General features: G+C 39.9%; 1 protein-coding gene across 12 annotated transcripts in view; it reads right to left on the reverse strand.

Moving 5' to 3' along the window:
* The window catches only part of BCAS3 (BCAS3 microtubule associated cell migration factor), a 303,942-nt gene that overhangs the window by 238,067 nt on the left and 46,626 nt on the right, over nt 1-19,249 (reverse strand). For all 12 annotated transcript variants that reach the window (XR_010442392.1, XM_064729260.1, XM_064729257.1 and 9 more), the window contains 4 exons: nt 15,458-15,534; nt 13,697-13,780; nt 8,273-8,443; nt 1,243-1,336 (listed from right to left, as the gene is read on the reverse strand). Coding sequence is in view for 11 of the 12 variants with exons in the window: in XM_064729260.1 (XP_064585330.1) it covers nt 1,243-1,336; nt 8,273-8,443; nt 13,697-13,780; nt 15,458-15,534 (426 nt within the window). In the remaining variant the exon portion in view is untranslated. The remainder of the gene's footprint in view (nt 1-1,242; nt 1,337-8,272; nt 8,444-13,696; nt 13,781-15,457; nt 15,535-19,249) is intronic.

Raw genomic sequence — 19,249 nt, forward strand, 5'->3', positions numbered from 1 at the left:
ATTGTCATCCCAGTACCTGAGCAACCCAAAGAATTTGATCACAAAAGAAGAATCCAGCAATTTGCAAAAATATCCTTCCTTCTGAAAAATAATCAGTTAATTTGGTTTTACATAAACATTCTGCTGCCCTTTAAATTACACAATCCCAGAAACTCTCTTAAGGAGGCATTTAATTAATATCTATTTACTATTCCAATTTAAGCAGCTGTGTTTATTTCACTTATTTATCTCATTTAATTAGCATTGCTCCACTTTAGGTATCATCCTTCTTCCAGAGCACAAAGCAAAACGACTGTTCTGGAACTGAGGATTCTCAGTTCACTGCACAGAGCTCCATGAAAAATCCCCTTCCAAGAAAATGCAGGCAGATGAGAATGCAGCTTTCCTGTCACAAAATCCCAGTGAACTGCACTGCACTGTTAAAGAGTTCTGACACAACAGATGGGGTGTCAGAATGACACCAACTGGTCAGCAAAAGTGAAAACATAAATGACAGACATTTAGTTTTATTCTCTGAAATGTGACTTCACCCTCCTGATCTTCATGGCGTTTGCTACATCTTAGAAATTGTTAATTTAGGCACTGGAAGCTGCTGATTCCCTGACCATTTCCCTGAGTCCTGCTGCAATCAGCCAGAACATTATTTATCTGCAGATAATGAAATGTTAATTGTCAGATTAATAAGACAAATTAATACACAAGGTTTGCAGCTGCACCTGCTGCACACAGTGACGGTTCATTTCTAAAGAGGAAGGAGACAAACAGGTACTTTTGAGAAGTTTCTTACAAGTATTTTCAGATTTTACTTGATTTCACTCAGGAGAGAAGGTAAGATCACAAACTCTTCATTAGCAAACAAATAATAAGTTACTTTAAAAACCAGTGAAACGATTTTATTTCTGTATTCATGGACTACAATTTACTCCATGTGCCAATCCCCTGGATCCCTGAGGATCACAACCATGTGTGCACCTGGCTGACAGAAATTCCTCAGCAGTGGAAGAGGGACTGAATGTCCTCTCTCTTAGTAAAAAGAATGTCCTCTCTCTTAGTAAAAGAATTGCTAGAGTTTGAAATTTCCAGCAAGGACAAATTTGAAAATTCCAGAAAAGACAAATTCCACATCCAGCACTCCACAGAGCAGGTCAGCTGCAGTGTCCCAGTGGGACCAGCCAGGGGACACATTCCCATGGGATTTCCTGCCTTGTTTACATCCACCCCAAACCCAGAAGGGTCTCTTACCACTGGGGTTGAAGGCCATGCAGCAAATGGGCTTCTCATGGGCAGGGAAATGGGCCACGATGCCGTCGCTGTCCGAGTCCTCGCTCACCAGCACCTGGGGACAGAGCACAGCCAGTCAGGGCACGGACACTGCACAGGGAAAATCCATTTACTGACCCTGGAAACCCCATTTCCTGCCCCAGGGATTGCTGAGTAAGGGGTCACATCCACAGAGTCCCTGCCTGCCCCCTCAGCACCAACAACCCTGGGAGTTCTCTCACATACAGAGACATGAGACTGCTCTAATAACCAGAAAGGATTATCCACTCTGTGCCTTCATTTATCCTATTTATTTCCTATTCATTTATTTCCTATTTCATTTATTTCCCATTTATTTATCCTATTCAAATTAGGGAAAATAGAAAAATAATCCTGTTTTGCTCCATAAGTTATTGCTGACTGCAAAAGAGCTCACCACACCGTGCTGTGCAGGAATGAAAAAGAATAAGAAGAATAAGAAAATTAAATAAGAATAAATAAGAATATTCAATCCGAAATGTGTAGGTATCCCAGGAGCTAAAGCATTGCTAGAAAGAGTTATATAGGATACTTCATATGCAGCCTCTCCTACAGGATTAATTCAACATGGCTTTATTTGAGAAAAAATAAAAATGATAAATGCACTGCTGTTATCACTCCTGCAACATAAACCCCTGTGCAGCAGGCAGGAGCAATGGATGGCAACCTGATCCTTAAATATTTTTCCTCTGGAAACATGATACAAAGCAAAAAGTCACAACATCAAAAACTGCAAAACACCTAAGACTTAGAAACAGACTTAGATAACTTGAGAACTCAAAAAAGGCCAAATCTCTATTTGTATATTATGTTAACTGATCCCATGCTTTCAATTCTTTTGTCATTTACTGCTTAAAAATATCTTATTGAAAAAAAGAAATACTCCAAAAGGAATTTTTAAAGATCTCTCCCTTTCCCTATAAAAGCTGATTTTCTGGTATAGCAAACTGGCCTTTGCAGATTCAAATTCAAGCATGTTCATCCCCTGTACTAACCAAGTAAAGCAGAATAAAAGGCAAAAATACCAACCATAAAAGCACCTTCATCACTCAAAAACTGAATGTGACACTCAGGGCTCCTTTCTATGGACAGAACTGGCTTTGGGAACACACAAGGAAACAACACTTCCTTGTGCATGGAAAGATGAAAAGATATTCTTCCTCTTCTTAAAATCAGCAGGAAAAACTAGATCCTTTAGGAACAGAGAAAAGTGCTTTTTTAAAATACCAATCTATTGAAATTATCAGGATTTGTCAGGTCCTCCCCCTGCTCTTCTGCACTGCGCTTGGGGATAGCAAATATCACTTTTTACAATTCCAACACTACAAGGAAAGGAGGAAAAAAAATCCAAGGAATTGGACTTAACTCCATCATCAACCAAATGTCCCTCACAAAGATGCCACCACAGCAAGGCCTGGTTCCCATCCCAGTTCAGAGCTTGCACAGCTTTAAATCCCAGCACGATTTCCCTTTTTTACAGAACTTCAGGAAATCAAAACGACGCTGATACAACACCCGGTGCTTTGGGAACATCAAACCAGCCAGGGGAGGATTCCGTGCCCCTGCAAACAGCAGAGCTGGGGATTTTTCCTGGAAATCCAACCAGAGGGACAATTTCCCTAATAACACCCACAGGGCTGTCAGGGAGCTCGAGGGAAGCAGCTCATTCTCCCTCCCAGAGCCCACAGGAATCCCAAGGCTGCTGGATTTTCCTCCCTTCTCCAAGGTAGTGGGCTCTAACAGCTCTGCCAAAAAACCTCCCAAAGTCTCTCACTGAGAAGGGTTCAGAGATCCCAGCATGGCTCTGTGATCACAGAGCTGCAGCAGGATCCTCCTTGCAGAGCTCCCAGCGAGAGACCAACACTGAGAATTTTCCTGAAGGAGCCCTCGGCTGCTCCTGATGCCCAAAAATATTTTATCAGGAGTTCAACAGGATTTTCCCCAAACCTGCCCAGCCCGTGGCTGGCTGTGCTGAGCCAAACCAGCTCCCAAAGCAGCTCTGTCACAGCAGAACTCTGTATTTATCAAAGATTCATCAAATCATTTATCAAATAAATTTATCAAAGATTCATCAAATCATCTTTATGTCACCCTAAAAGAGACAAAGCACCCAGGGCAGTGTTGTATTTACTATCCCAGCAGTGTTTGCTGCCAGGGCAGGGGAGAACTGCAGCCAGAGCTTTTTCCTCCCATGCCATATTTTCCTTCCTCTGTGGTATTTTCTGTACTGCTGAGCAGAAGCCACTCGTAATTATGACTTTAATTATTTTAATCTTTAAAGGCAAATTACACCACTTATCCCAGTGGAGACATGTTTTTAAATAAAACATGAAAGTAACACAAATAAAAATGGACCCAAATCTAATCAAGCAGGTCCTACTCTTAATACAATTAAGAAAAGAGTAATCCCATCATCATAAAAACAAATAGGTTTGGCAAGAATTATAAATATGAATATTGTATAACAAATATTTGCTGTACACTTGAGATCCCCGATGCTTTAAAGAGCTGGAGTTTGATTCACAAAGAGCCTCCCCCAAGTTACAGCCAAGGTCAAACTTCAGTGGAAAGGGGCTAAAAGTGATAGATCTGTGGCATTAACTACTGCTCTCCTTTTAATAGAATCCAGCATAAACTCAAACCAGCCTCACGCTCAGCCTGAACCATTTATCTGAGACAAAAATGTCTTCTTGACAAAAACCAGATCTCCTTTAATAAAAGTGAGGCAGACAGTATTATGCTCTGAGGGAATCCTGTTGCTCTTTTTATATTTATATATAAAAAGAATTCTTCTGTAATACACGGAGATATAAAAAGTGAAGAAAATTGAGGCCAAATCTCTGAGCATCAGAACATCACATCAGCCTTGGCCAGAGCTGCCCCTAAAATAAAAGCCCTGGTGTTAATGACCAGTGGAATTATGGCTGTACTTAAAGTTTTATTATTGAATATGCTTCACTCTCTGAGCTTCTTTTTGCTTCAGACCAAAACTTCCCAACAATTCCTGCTCCTGATAAGCATCTTGATTTGGTTCAATTGCTATCAGCTCCTCACCAAATCAAAATGAACTCTGAAAACTGTGGCTGCTTTTTCCCTGAAAATTCCTCTTTAATGCAATAAAAACTTAATAGGGAACAGGAAAAAAAAAAAAAAAGCCCTGATCACATTTTCAAACAGGAATAGATCAACATGTTATCTTATTTTGCTGAGCTGTTTTGCAAATATTCCCTGCAATATTGCTGAGCTGTGGATGAGCTGCACAGGGAGATTGCACCAAGCACAAGCCCAAAGTTCTGGGCTTTGAACTGGCCACATCTTTCTCTGTCAGCCAACTGCTGGATGCTGAACAGATTCACATTCTGCCCCAAAACTGGTGACTTTTGAGCAAGGTCATTATTGCAGCCTGCACGTGGGTGGCCCAGTGGATGAATTAATTAAGAATACAGAAACAAAGGTCGAAAGAAAATAATTTTTCTTTCAAACCCAAGCCAATAAAGTCTTACACGTTTAATTCCAATTACTGAAAAAGAGGACATCTGTACAGCTTTAGGTTTATCCATTTCAACTAATTAAGGGATTCAAATAAATAGTCCTTCCATCTAACTGAAAAGTTTGCTAACACTTCATTAGAAGGAAATTTAAACAAGCACACAACCTTGTTAACATATTTTGGTTTACCACAAAGTTACTTGGGCATCTCGATAATTATTTTTATTCCTTTTACAAATATCTCCTGACAGCCAATGTCAATAATTCTGCATTCCTCTGCATTTATTTAATTACCTCATAATTCAAATTTTCTTAAAGTAGCACCAATTCTGAAAGTAGGAGCTATCACATAAACAACTGCTGGGGATGAGAGCTTTACATTCATAAGGTTTATTAAAAATACTTTTCCTGCAGATTTAATCCTGCAAGATTACATTAGGAGAGTTCTTTGGTCCTAAATTGTGGATTTTTCTGTGGTGAGTTTGCATTTCAGCCTCTGCCATGGCAGCACAGGGCAGTGAATGAGACACATCGAGCTCCCTCTCTCATCCCTCATATTTAATGCCTTTGAAATGGGAGAAATTATTAAAAATTATTGTTAATCCTCCTGGTTTGTGTCCGAAACATTTCCCTTCATCATCCTCCTGGCACAGAAATTGTTCTATTTGTACACATGCACAGAGCAGCTCAATCCACCTTTAGAACCTGTGTCTGTGCTTGAAATAACCGAAAAAGTAATGGGATCATTAATTTGCAAAACTTTAGTCATATTTATTCTAAAAAAATATGCTTCCCCAGTCAAAAGAAAGTTCCTATTTCTCCTTCAAAATTATGTATTTGTCTGCCTTAGATTTATTGTTGTCTTCCATTTTCTTTCTCTTTTTAAAACAGATTTTTTTTTTTTACTGTATCTTATCTGCCAGGCATATTTTATTACTTGGAAAATGTGTCTTTCACTGCAACACCCAAATTCTCAGTCAGGCTGTGCAGGTGATTGAAATCTTTACTGACCTGAAGGAGCTGAGGTATTTATTTTACAGGAGGATGGCACTGATGACAGGAAAAGAATTCCTCCCTGCTTCTGGAATTGCCCTCAGCAGTGACAGGGCTGGAGCCGTGTGAGCTCACACCAACCCTGCTGAACGGGACTCAGGCATTTCCAAGTGCTCATTTAGCCCAAAAAATATTTAGTTGCAATTTTAAATTCAGGGTTTGTCAGTGAGAGGAGGAAGAGCCTGATGGGCACAGGACATCCCAAACCAGGCACCTCAAACAGAAGGAGGGGTTGGTGATTCCACTCAGAACTCTTCTTTTCATGAATCTGGAAACTGGGGAGATAAAACAAGGTAAAATCCTCTCACTGAGAGCTTCAGCACTGGAACAGGAGATCCCCCACAGCAAAGTGGAGTCCCCATCCCTGGGAGGATTCAAAAAATGAGCAAATTTGGCAATTTGGTTTCATGGGAATGGCAGAATTCAAAGGCTGGACTTGAAGATCCTGCAGGACTTTTCCAAATGTCTGATTATGAAATCTGTGATTCATAATAAGAAACTGATTATGAATCTGTGATTCTATAAAGCAGTAACTTTATAAAAACCACTGAAACAGACAGTGACCCTAAAACTCAGGATTTTACAGGACCTGGCATCACCAGCCTGCCCCTTCACTCTCCATCTCAGCCAGAGTGGGGATGGAGCTCAGGGCATGAGCCACGTACAAAGTGCATTTATTTATTTCTAATCAGCTTTCTTTTTGCCAGAGGGACATTTCAGTAAGACAAAATTGTTTTAAAAACCTCCTGCACCATGAAAATCTAACAATGCAGAAGAAAGGTTATTTTCTTTTTTCCTGGAAATAAATATAATTCTGGAAATAAATATAATTCTGAGAGCAAATTGCAGCTGTAAATAAATTATATCATTTACCAGCATTTAAAAACTTCAGATCACAAAAATATGAATGCAGTACAAACAATTAGAATATCCAACTTCCTAGAGGTTCAAGACAAAACTTGTTTTCCTAGAGCTGATGGCTTATTTATGTTAGAGCAGCAGGGTTTGGACAAGACAAACGTTATCATTTTTACAGCTCCTCTCCTGGAGTGCCCTTTAGGCTCTGATAGCTCCCTACCATTGTTAGGGTCAGAGGACAAGTTCATAAAACCTCTAAATCATATATAACAAGCCTTAAAAACCTAAGATCTATCATTTTTTTCCCCCTAGGCCAATGCAGAAGAATCAAAGCACAGACAGGGACCAGCAGAAATAATGACCACATTAAACAGCTTCATCAGAAATTTATGAAGTCAAATTTGTCTTTTTTTTTCTTTCCTTATAGCATATGAAGAGCCAAGAAATTATTTTTTTCCTGGAAACAAAAACAAATCCCAGAATTATTTTAAAACCTGACTATAAGATCCTATTTTTTTTTCCATTATGTTTTTTCTTTAATTTCAATTTTGGAAGAAAATGTCTATAGTGCTTTATGAACAATTCCCTTTCAATTCAACATTGCTTGGCTAAATACTGCCAAAATTAATTCTCAGGGAACAACCATAACAAAGTTTTTCTTTGTTTTGTGTTGCTTTTTTCAAGTAAAAGATTTTATTTTCCTGTCAAGAAAAAAAATAAAATAACTTGGCTAAATATTTGACTTCTGATGTGTCCTTAATACCTCACAAACTTACCTGCAATGAGCTTCATAAAGATAGGGGAAAACAAGAAAAAACAGAAGTTTTTTTTGCTTTAAATTCAATAAATGTGACCATGAGAAAAAAGATCTCACAGACTAGTTACAGAATAATGAAGTGTGTGGGAGTTCTGTGTAAACACTGAATCCAGGACCAGCCACTTTAAAATTAAATGAGTGGTAGAAACAAACAAAAAAGACATGGATATCTTCCCTGGCATAAAGACAGGAAAATCCAGCAATTTAAAAATTGTCTGATAATGGTGTGGAGTTTGTAACAAATGATTCTTCCTGATGCACTGCACTGTGTATTGTTATATACAATAAATTTATTCTATTATTATAAAACAGTGCAAATGCCTCACAAACAGCATTGTGCTCCACTGCATTTGGGATTTACATAAAATTCTAACTTGTACACTTCACACCCAACTTCCCCCATCATTTTTTTTAGCCTGGAATTCAGCAATTCCCCCATTCCAGTTCTGTATTAATAAAGATCATCAGACTCCATCTCCACTTCCACTGATCAGCATCAATCAATGTCAATTAGGAACAAGTGTCGGGGAGACAAAATGTGACACTTCACACTTGATCTTGTCAAAGTGTCACATAAATATGCTGCAAGGACAATATAGATATATTTTGGCTGCATTTCAGCCCCAAACAGGATTTTATCCCAGCTCTGTGCGCCTGTAAATCCTGCGGTTGATTTTCCAGTGCCACCCGCGCACAGAGGATTTCCCTGGGGCTGGGGGGGCCGGGCAGGCTCTGGCTGTGGGCACACACTGGTACCTGTCCCTCTGCCACCGTCTCGGTGTCGATGATGGTGACGATGCCGGGCACCAGGGGACTCCGGCGCAGGTTGCTGTGGGCCAGGATCTCCTCCTCGCTGGCTCCCGACGGCAGCGTCCCCGTCAGCTGCGTCACCACCTTCCCCACCATGGTCAGCCCAGTCTTTATTGTCTGCAAAAAAAAAAGGGAAAAAACTCCTTCAAATGATGTTTGGGGCTGTGCTGTGGGATCAGCTCGGATTCCTTCTGGAAGTGTTTTTTTTAGGAGTGGTGTATCAGCTGCAACAAAACAGCTTGGAAAAATCTGGTGTGCTTGCAAATGGAAGAATTCACCTTTCTTTTGGAAGTCAATTATGCCAAAGCATTATTGAAAAAATAAGTATTTTAATGTTCAAATAATTAATGTGTTTGTATTTTAAATATTCCAGTATTGGGGTTTTTTAAACTTTGATTTGAGTTACTCCCATAGCATGCGGGGTCAGAAGGATCAAAGACAAGACCACGATGGGTGTGAGGAGGGTACTGCTCACACAAAATACAAACAGCCCCCAAAGCTCACACTTCTGTCTTCTGCACAGTGCAAGAGACCAAGAATTTGTCTTTGGCTACATCTGACACACTCATTTTTTACTCATTAATTAAGCATTAAAACTAAATATGAGACTCAAATCTAGAAAAATTAAAAATGCCACCCTTGAAGTCCTGGAACTCCCAGGCACGTCCCAGCACAAGGGATGGGACTTTCCAGGCTCTGCATGTTTCCCAGACAGGGGTTTGAAAACACATTCACTGCACCAGTTTTTAGCAGCTAAAGATGCTGAAGATTATTTTTATTTTGCTTTATTTTATTTGGAGAAAGAGGCAGAGTAGACACAGTAGGAGAGATGCAGACCGAAAGAAAAACAAGCCCAACTACAACTTTAAATATTTTCTCCTTGAACCAAGGACTGTGCCTTATTTGCCTGTAAAGAATTGAGCAGATTTATTATGCAATATAAATAAGAAATAGCAAAAGAGATCAGAATGGAATGACACTGTAACAAGCCAATTCTTAACTAAAAAGACAAGCTAAGCTGCCTGCTAAATTGAAAAGGAAAAAATTGTCCAGATCCCAGGCTGAAACCAAGAAGCAGCCACAAATCAATTGCAACTGCTTTGTTTAGTGCTAAAATCTCAAACTGCAGTGATTAGAAAACACATTAGTGTTCATCAATTAGCAGCCAAACGTTTGTTTTAATAATTGATGGGAAATGACTTACACAAAGTCTGTTAGTGTGCTGTCAGGAAAGCCTCTGAAGGGCCAACAGCAGCAGGCGCCACACGGTATCGATGGCCATGGCCAGCCAGGAAGGCTGATTAACCTCTGAGATGCCTCTGCTGATGGACTCACCCCATTACTGCTAATGGAGATACTTCCACTTAAAATCGAGCCAGGCCTTTAGCACAGCAATGGCTTTGGGGGTTTAAAGTCTTTAGTAATATCCTGCCATTTGTTTCTTGTTATTTCTTTTTATACCCGGCTACGGCAGAGGAGAATAAAACGGGTTTTAACAGTGGCCAACTCAGGAGGCTGGGAGAGGTAACATAAAGCAGATATTGACAGCGCAGGAATAAACCTAAAATAGCCCCAGTGCCATCCCAGGGATGCATTCCAGCTCTCCTGGCAAAAACTGACAAGGCAGTTTTTTGGCCAATAGCTAAAATCCTAGAAAATGATTCGTTCTCAGTTTATAAGGCAGGGAGGAGAAAGCAGTAAATGTTACATGGCAAAATACCTGAGCAAGGGAGAAGGCTAAAAACTGCAACTGACCTGTTTTAGAAAATATCTTTAATATTTATAATGAGAGCAATGGGATGGCAAAGCAGCAAGCATAAAGTGACAGCTCTGCAGAAGGAATGAGCAGTGTGGGAGCGCGTGGGGCTGCAGCAGGCAGAGGTGTGCAGAGACGTGGCCAAGGCCATTAGCTCAGAAATATCAGTGCACAACCATTACAGCACTTACTGCCCTGTGCTGTTGTGTATATTTGCAAAAACTTCTGGGGTAATCTTTAACCTTTCCCATGCCATATCAGCTGTCCCCTCCATCCATTAGGGCTAATGACCTTGCTCTCACATAAGCTGTTAGTCCTCATTAAGAAGTTATCAGGTAACAAGAGAAAACAGATGCAGCCTTTGCTAAATCACTTCACCAGTACAGGATTAAAAGATACGGAGAAGGAATCAAGCAAAGGAGTTATGAGGTGAGAAGGACTTGGTTTATAATTTGATGTGAGACATGTGACAGAGCAAATACATTTTAAATGAAATGGGTTCAAGTTTGCACTGTCCCAGTCCCTTTGTCACTGATGGGAACCCGCCAGTGAAGTCTGCTGATAAATACAATTAAAATACTTGATCCAGTTCCTTTTGTTACCAATGATCCACAGTGTGCAGAAACACACATTATTTATATGCTCATGTGCACCCTATCTACTTCAAAATATGACTGTTCACATCTATTTGAATATAAAAAAATACATATATTTAATTAAAATAGATGTATGCCCTCATACCTCATTTAATTGAAAAGTAAGTACAACTTTAATTAGATGAAAAGAATTAAAATGCACCATTCAATGCCTGTTAGGATGCTTTGTTCCAACAAAGGCCTTGCATCCTTTTAGTGATGACACAATATATTGTTCCTGTTTCTCATAATAAATACATTTTATATGATCTATTTGACTGCAAATGAAAAACCTATAGAAAGCAGAAAGAGACATCAAAAAGATCTGCCTTGGTGTCAACACAGTGAGGCTGAGCCTCACACTTGGTTTGAACCAAGGGATAACAGGGTTTATTCTGAAAGAAATTCCGTGTCCATGCCACCGTTTGTTCAACTGAAAAGAATCTTTATCCCATGGAAGGGACTTCCCTGTCTGCATGCCCTGAGTGCATTCTACAACACCTCTAAGGAATGATACTTTCGTGTTTCCAAACACATCCATTTTTATCTGCACCCATCATTAATCCAAATGCGAATCTTGACACATTTTTCTGCTTGGTCAAGTCACAGAAACTACCAGAGCTTTTAGAACATGGACACTCAGAAAGGCACCAACACAATCACAACCTTGAACTCAGTGATTTTGGTGAACAGGGACCTTCCCAAATAACTCCCAAGGTATTTGATTAAGGAGGAAATTTATTCGCTGCACCAAGAGCAGCAGCTCCCACAGAGGACAAACCCCTGGCCCCACCAGGACATGGGTCAGCAAAGGGAAAACCATTACAGAAAATATTCTGTGCTGCCACCAAGACTTTCCAGAGAGGATCTGAAAGGCAATTCTCCAAAGTGACCCTGCTGAAAGCTCTCAGCTCTGCTTCTCTTTCATACAAAGGTTCTTTCCCTTCAGTAGAAAATTGGAAGCCAAGCAGAGAAAAGACTGTAACCCAAGGTAACCTGGCAAAACAAGAACTTTAATGGAACCACTTCTGAACCAAACAGCAGCACTGCAGGGGAAAGGAAAGGACATCCACTGCCCAAAAAGCTGCTCCTGCACTAATCAAAGCAAAGAATTACAAACCCCTGCAGCTGATAGGACACAACAGCACAAATAGAGGCTCATAAATGAAGAGTTAAATAAGGAAAGAGTGAATGGATGATGAGGCAATGAAATGGACAAAGAGCAACAGATACATGGAGCATCTACTTGCCAGCAAGAAAGTCAGCCCTGCAGTTATCAGAGATGAAAACCTGCTAGACAGCAAGCCAAGCCTCAATGAAATCACTAATAAATTAAACATTGCAAATTTACTGTGGCATGCTCGTGGATAACAAATTAATACACTAAGGCTGAGACACTCCTCAAGAGCCAAATCATGCAAATATTTAAAACTATATTAGTATTAATCTTGTCTATTACAGTAACATCCAAGAGGCAGGAGCATGAGCAATGTGCTGTGCAAACACAGAGCAGCAGCAGCCCGTGCCCTGGGGATTATCCCTTTTCCTAACTCTCACTGGGAGTTTATCTCTGTACAGAGGCTAACAATCTTTTCTTTCCTATGATTATAAACACATTTTATCTTCAGTATCTACTCACATGATGCAATAGCACGACTTCAGTGTGATAAACTCAGCTTAACAGCAGAATTTGTGGATTATGATCCCTTGCTAGTACTACTCAGCAGGGAAGGCCATCAGCTACAGTGATCTGCTTGCAGGATTTTGCCACATCTGATCCAAACTGTGGCTGATCACACTAAGCCACTCAGTTTTTCAAACTTATCTGTGCTATAAAAAAGATGTTCACGATGCTGGGATTGAAGGAATTTGGGGAGATTTCCCCACACACCTCTTTAACTGTGCTGATGGTGAAAGCACACAGAGATCCAGCAAATCACCTCAGAGAGGAGCAATTCCAGCTCCCCTCAAAAATGTAAAAAGCTGTGATTTTTCTCCTTCTCCGGCCACACAGTGATTGTGATGGACTGTGTTTGTTTTTCTGTTTTGTTTTCACATGAGCTGGCCTGCCCTGTCTCTCTCTGTGGCTTCTCCTAACTGTTGTTTGCCTCGGTGCCACCGAGCCCTCTGTCCCACGCTGTCATTTCATTCCTATTATTAGGTTTGTTTTGTTGCACATATCACAAATGAAAAGGCTGGTGGTTACAAGGGAAGCTTGTAATCAGCACCGAGTTCACCCCACGGTGCCAAAACTCACTCTGTGTGTGTGTGTGAGAAAAAGAAATTGTTGTTGCAGCAAGGAAAGGAGCTGGGAGGGAGACAGTGAAACAAAAGTTGTGCTCGGTCTTGTTTAAGATTTTTCCAAGCCATGAGCTTCTTTTGATGCTACAAAAGCCCAGACATTTCTCTGAAAACAGAGGGATTTTATAACATCATCTGAAGTACAAAAACGAGGCAATGGAACCTATATGTAAACAGTCATTAATAAGCTGTAACCTTCAAAGAAGGTAATTAATTAGCTCCAGTACTGTGCTGTCACCCTTCAGAGAGAGCAAAACGTATAATGGGGGTGTGATGGAGTCCAAAGAGCACCAGGCACTTGTAAAGTCACTTTTCATGATGCTAAAAGACTAATAATTCACAATGTTGATTTCTAACCATATAAACTTGTGCCACTACGAACAGCCATTGTACAAATCCATCCCACTGTCACTTCCCTCTAATGTAAATAGCTGTTTGTAATAAATGAAATTTTAAAAAATCAGTTCAGAACCAGAAACAGTTTGTGGAAAGCTACAGTTTAGTCAGGGATCTGCAGGATGGGGAGGGCAGGCACGGTGCTGCTGCTGCTGCTGCAGGGCCCTCAGTGTGCTCTGCTCTCTGGGAAGGGAGGGGGTGATGACACACAGCCCAATTCAGCAGGGAAACCTCATCATTATGTTGCAGGAGCAGCTCTCCCAGGGCAGATGATGGACTCACTTTGGCAGCACTAATGACTGTGGCAGTGTAAGACTGAATGTTGTCTCCACAGGCTCCACCACGGGACTGATGGCATCGGATCAGCTACGAGAAGAAAGACAGCAACCAAGTCACTACTATTAAACTCCACAAACCCAGAACCCATTACCAGAGCTCTTATTTATCATGTACAGTGGTGTGTTTTTTCCTACAAACAGCAAAAAGCCCTGCTGAGACACTTAACCCCTTTTTATAATCTTCTGGGTGCCACCCAGACTGTCGCGTCCCCCGCTCCAGTTTTCAATTACCAGATGAGTACTCACTAAGAATTCATAAACTTTGAAATGGTGGGATTTTTGGTCTGGCAGCAATACCACAAATAAATTTAAATAAATATAATCAAAAGCTTTAGCCATGTATATGTAACATTAAATATCAGCCATTCTAAGAATCCGAGTGTGGCTTTCCCCTCCTTTTTATGACGAGCAAGCAAAGAAATGACAAAGGAAAAGAGTTGTTTGAAACTTTGCATTTAATAGATTAAAGGAATGTACATGGGGTTTGCTTTTTATTGCCTGCCTTCAAAATCAATAAATCAAAACAAGACTCTTGTACCTGCCATCACCCTACAAAAGTAGGTTTTGCCTTTGAACCCCAAGTAACAATAGAATCTGTGCTTCTATGCAAAATTAGGAAAAAATATAGATATTTATTGCTTGCACACAGAACATGTTGCTTGTGTAACTATTTGAGCTAAAGAAAATTAAAAATTACTGTAAAATGTATTTCTTTCTAAAGGCTTTTCTGTCCTGCTTATATTTAAATATCCAAATAAAAATACCTAAACTAGGGAAAGCCCACAGTGAATTTACCTGGGGACACACAAGCCATTTAAACTCCCTTTGTGATACAATTCTTTTGCTGGTATTTTGGCAGCAATACTTTTCAAATCCCATGCTGAGCAGGGTTAGGTTTTCCAGCATCAGCAAGGTGTGGCACTAAAGGAAAGGCAGGCCTGAATTTGGGAAGAAATCTGTGCTGGAGGAGGCGTAACAGCAAATAGATTTCTAAAATCTGCCTCTGATAATTTCTGGCTCAGCTCTAGAAACAGCTTCTCCACTCACAGGTGGAAGGGAGAGAAAACATCTGCTTTGAAATAAAAATAAAAATAAGGCATTAGGAGCCGAATTCAGGCTTCACTTCAAGCTTTAAATACACAACCACTCCTCTGGGTAAAAGCAATGATCATTTCTTTGCTTGGGAATCTATTTTCTTTGTCTCTAGAAAGATGAAAAAAAGTCTGAAATTTTTCATATTTTTTCTTGAAGCTTAACTTTTTCAAAGCTGTTCAAAAGTGGCCAATTTAATGCTGTTTTCTAAGCTGCAGAGTGCATTGCTGTGTTGGCTCAGACAAACCCAGGCTCTGTCCAGACTCAGTTTCCCCAAAGAGAATTTAGAAGTGTTTTTTTGCCCACCTTCAGAAGTGGCTGTAATTAAATGCTTTAAACTTTTAAAGCACAAAATGGGTTGATTATTGTGTTACCTCACTGCAAACACATCTTGATGGCTGTCTTCTCTGCCTTCCAAGTTTCTTAAACTGAGATTTAATCAAATGTGCAAAGTAAAGATTTAAAATTTTAAAATACTTAGGACTGTCATTTTAAAGCAACTCCTCTTACAGACTTTCTTTTGCACATAGCTTTGTCCTGAGACCTTTTCTTGTCTTTTTGCCCCATATATACAAAATTTAGAAGTGTTTTTTGACATCAAACCCCTCCTTACCTTGTTTTCTGCATAAGCAAGCCAACGGCTCCCAAGAGCAATGGGATTCATGTTGGGCCCTGGACAAGGATAGCAGCCTGCAAAGTTGAAAAAGGCAACGTTAAGAAATATCTTAATGACTTCTCCCAAAGAATTTTATTTATTGCCAAGAAAACAAAAAGTCTAAACAAAAGCCTTGCAGTTGCTAATATCACTCAGTGGATGCTTGCATTTTTGTTTCTAGAGATAAGGCTGTGGTTAGATGAGCTATTTTGAACATTTAATTATGTGTAAATATTCATTTCTCCTTTTGTTTGCATTTTTAAAGCCATTTTGATACAAAAATGACATTCTGGGGTGAGGGAATATTGATGTTTGACTCGATTGGTTTTGCATCTTCACAATTTAATTAATTTTATTTGATTGACACCGTTCTGTTGGTGAACAGCTCACTCACTTCAACCTCTTCTGGATTTTTACTGCATGAAAGGATGCATTGTGCTCTTGGTTTCAGTTTTAGTAATTCTATATACAAACCCTCAGTCTTTCAAAATGCTTTTGCTTTTGATTTTACCAATTCTCTATACAAGCCCTCAGTCTCTCCATATACTTTTGCACAAACTTTACCCAGTGGGAAAATTTGTAATTTCTTTTAAATTGGTGGCAATGTTTCCACTGTTCACCTGCTTTCCATTATCTTTATATTATCATTCAAAATAGATTTATACATATGGATAAAAATGAGCATAGAAAAGAGAATTATTCCTGAGGATTTAAACATGAAAATAGCTGTTAGACAAAATAGCTGTGAATGAAAACATGGAAAGGCTTAAAATGAATCATATTAAATGGCATTTCATATGTAAAACTTTTAAATAGGTATTTTTATAAAATGTTGTAAGTAAAATAAATTTTTTATAAAGAAAATAATTTGTATTTGTACAAATTATTTTATTTTAAAATAAGCATTTTTACATGAAAAAATGAGGAGTAAAGAACAGGGGAAGGAGGAGGCTATCAAGCAAATGGTTAATCTCACTTTTCATCAGATCTTAGGCTAATTCAGTCAATTTAGCAATTTAAATCCTCTCACTGATTGGCCAAGAAACAAAATATTGAAGACCTTGCAGACGTGTGTGTCTGATTTAAAGGAGCCCTGGGCAGCTGCTCCTGTACCCAGGGAGGGAGCCCAGGCAAACTGCATTTCAGAACACATCCAACACAACTTTTATTCAGTGTATTGCTTAAAATCCTAATAAAAAATAAACCCCAAACCCAGTCAAGTGAAGTTTTCTATTTTCTGAATCTCTGATGTGAGACTCTGACCCTGCAGGGAAAAGAACCCAATACCCACAAACGTCCAGTTCTGCTCGAGAAGAGCCCAGAACATTTCCTGAGCACAGCAGAACTTCCAGAAGGGAACAGGTTTTATTTGCCACACCTGCAAAGCAGTGAGAAGCAGTGTGGGAGGTGTCAGCACCTTTCTGGAAGGTTCCATGGAAATTTGACAATGCTTTGGATGCGGGTTTGGCCCCGCCGAGATAAACAAGCCTGGATTTCATTTTCCAGAGCAGAGCACGGAGGGAATTGCAAAATTCCAAAGATCACAGCGAGCTGCTGGAAAGGTCAGAAAGGAAGGGAAGGAGAGAATGAATTCACCCAGTTAAACCCAGAATGAATTCATGAATTCAGCCAGTTAAACCCAGTATGAATTCACCCAGTTAAACCCAGAATGAATTCATGAATTCACCCAGTTAAAGCCAGAATGAATTCACCAGTTAAACCCAGAATGAATTCACCCAGTTAAACCCAGAATGAATTCACCCAGTTAAACCCAGAATGAATTCATGAATTCACCCAGTTAAAGCCAGAATGAATTCACCCAGAATGAATTCACCCAGTTAAACCCAGAATGAATTCATGAATTCACCCAGTTAAAGCCAGAATGAATTCACCCAGTTAAATTCAGAATGAATTCACTCAGTCAAACCCAGAATGAATTCATGAATTCACCCAGTTAAACCCAGAATGAATTCATGAATTCACCCAGTTAAAGCCAGAATGAATTCACTCAGTCAAACCCAGAATGAATTCATGAATTCACCCAGTTAAACCCAGAATGAATTCACCCAGTTAAACCCAGAATGAATTCATGAATTCACCCAGTCAAACCCAGAATGAATTCATGAATTCACCCAGTCAAACCCATCCCAGGCAGGGTTTGTGAGCCCTTATCGCCAGCCCGATCTCAGGAAGGAAAACGAATTCTGAAGAGATGATGCCACAATTGTTATTGCATTCCAGGAGTGCATAAAATGTGGGTAGCCAGAGCCTTTTAAGGAACAAAGCAAGCAAAAAAAAAAGGTTGTAAATACAGTCCTGGGTTGTAAATACAAACGTGTTCTTCCGATGACATTATAGATCAGGAGCGCTGAGGTTTTAATGCCGACTTCTGCCTCGGCAGCTCTTATCTGGGTCAGGAAAGGAATTCAGGTCCCCAAACCTTTCTTTTACCTTCCCTTTTATGTATAAAATGCAGCACTAAAAGTTGCCAGATGATAACGCTCGTCATGTAAATCTCTACAGTGACTACAGAACCAGTGACTTGCGTTTCCCAAATTCAGAACATCCCTGCAGGAGAAAACTAAAGGAGTCTGAGCAATTCATAGCAAAAAACCAAGTCCTGCTTGGAAAAGGGAGCTGTTCTCAATTACTTCAGTGAACTGAAGCCATTGAAGAACTGCAAGAAGAATTCTTCCAATCCAAAACTGATCACTGAACAGAAGAGTTACTTGGAAAAGCTGGGACTGCCCTCCCCAAACGCACTGGCCGTGGTTTGTCCCATGAACTGGGCTCAGTCAATCAGACTCCACTCACAAATCAACCAATTCTAAGAATAAACTCCACAAAGGTCAACAATTCAGCTCGGTCCTAAACTCTACTCTCCGATACGAAAAACAGCGTTAAAAAAAAAAAGGAGCCATTTCCTCCCTTTCTTTTCTTTGCAAGTCTTTGCATTTTGGAAACTTGCAGCAGCACAAGGATAAACAAAGGGTTATACTTTATGGGAAGGAAAAGCAAATTGTTTTTCTGCTTTCCAAAAAAACAGCTGGAGTCAGCAGAACATCATCTATGAGGCAAATGAAGAGACAGACACGGCGTGACCCATCCAATCCTCAGCAGCCCCACTCTCTTAAAGATTAACTTCTATTTCTACCAGACTTCAAAACAACAGAGGAAAAAGCCATTCTAAGCAATAACAGCAGCAACTTTAGCGTGTTTACAATAGCAATGAACATAATGAGAATGCAGAACTAACTGTCAAGAAGACCAAAGTTTCCAAGTTTTAATGACAGCATGGAGAGGTCATCCAAGAAAGGATCACTCAGGGAAAGTCCTTCCAAAAGTGCAGCAAACCAAGCAAGTACTAAAAAATATCTGATCATAGAACCAGCTTAACTGGGCCTGTAACTCACAAAAATATAGGTGAAAACCTACTGGAAACTACTTCATAACTTTTGAGTACACACTGTTATCTTCTGCCTCTGTGCAGACGAAATGAGAACTTCAAAGCTGGGAAAAAAGGAAGAAAAACTGCATATTGAAAATCAGAATCAAAGTCCAAGTTTTTCTGCTAATTTTCTCAAGTTCCTACACCCAAAAATTCCAACTGGTGCTGCCCTAAGGAACAGTGAGGAGTAAAAAATGGGGCTTGGCTAAGAACACCCTGGACTCACATCCTGTGTTTCTGTTTTCCCACTTCCAAGATGTAAATGTTACCTACAGCCCCATAAGTAAATTTTTCAGTGTTAA

The sequence above is a fragment of the Zonotrichia leucophrys genome, chromosome 19, assembly GCF_028769735.1.
Source record: "Zonotrichia leucophrys gambelii isolate GWCS_2022_RI chromosome 19, RI_Zleu_2.0, whole genome shotgun sequence".
NCBI classification, from domain to species: Eukaryota; Metazoa; Chordata; class Aves; order Passeriformes; family Passerellidae; genus Zonotrichia; species Zonotrichia leucophrys.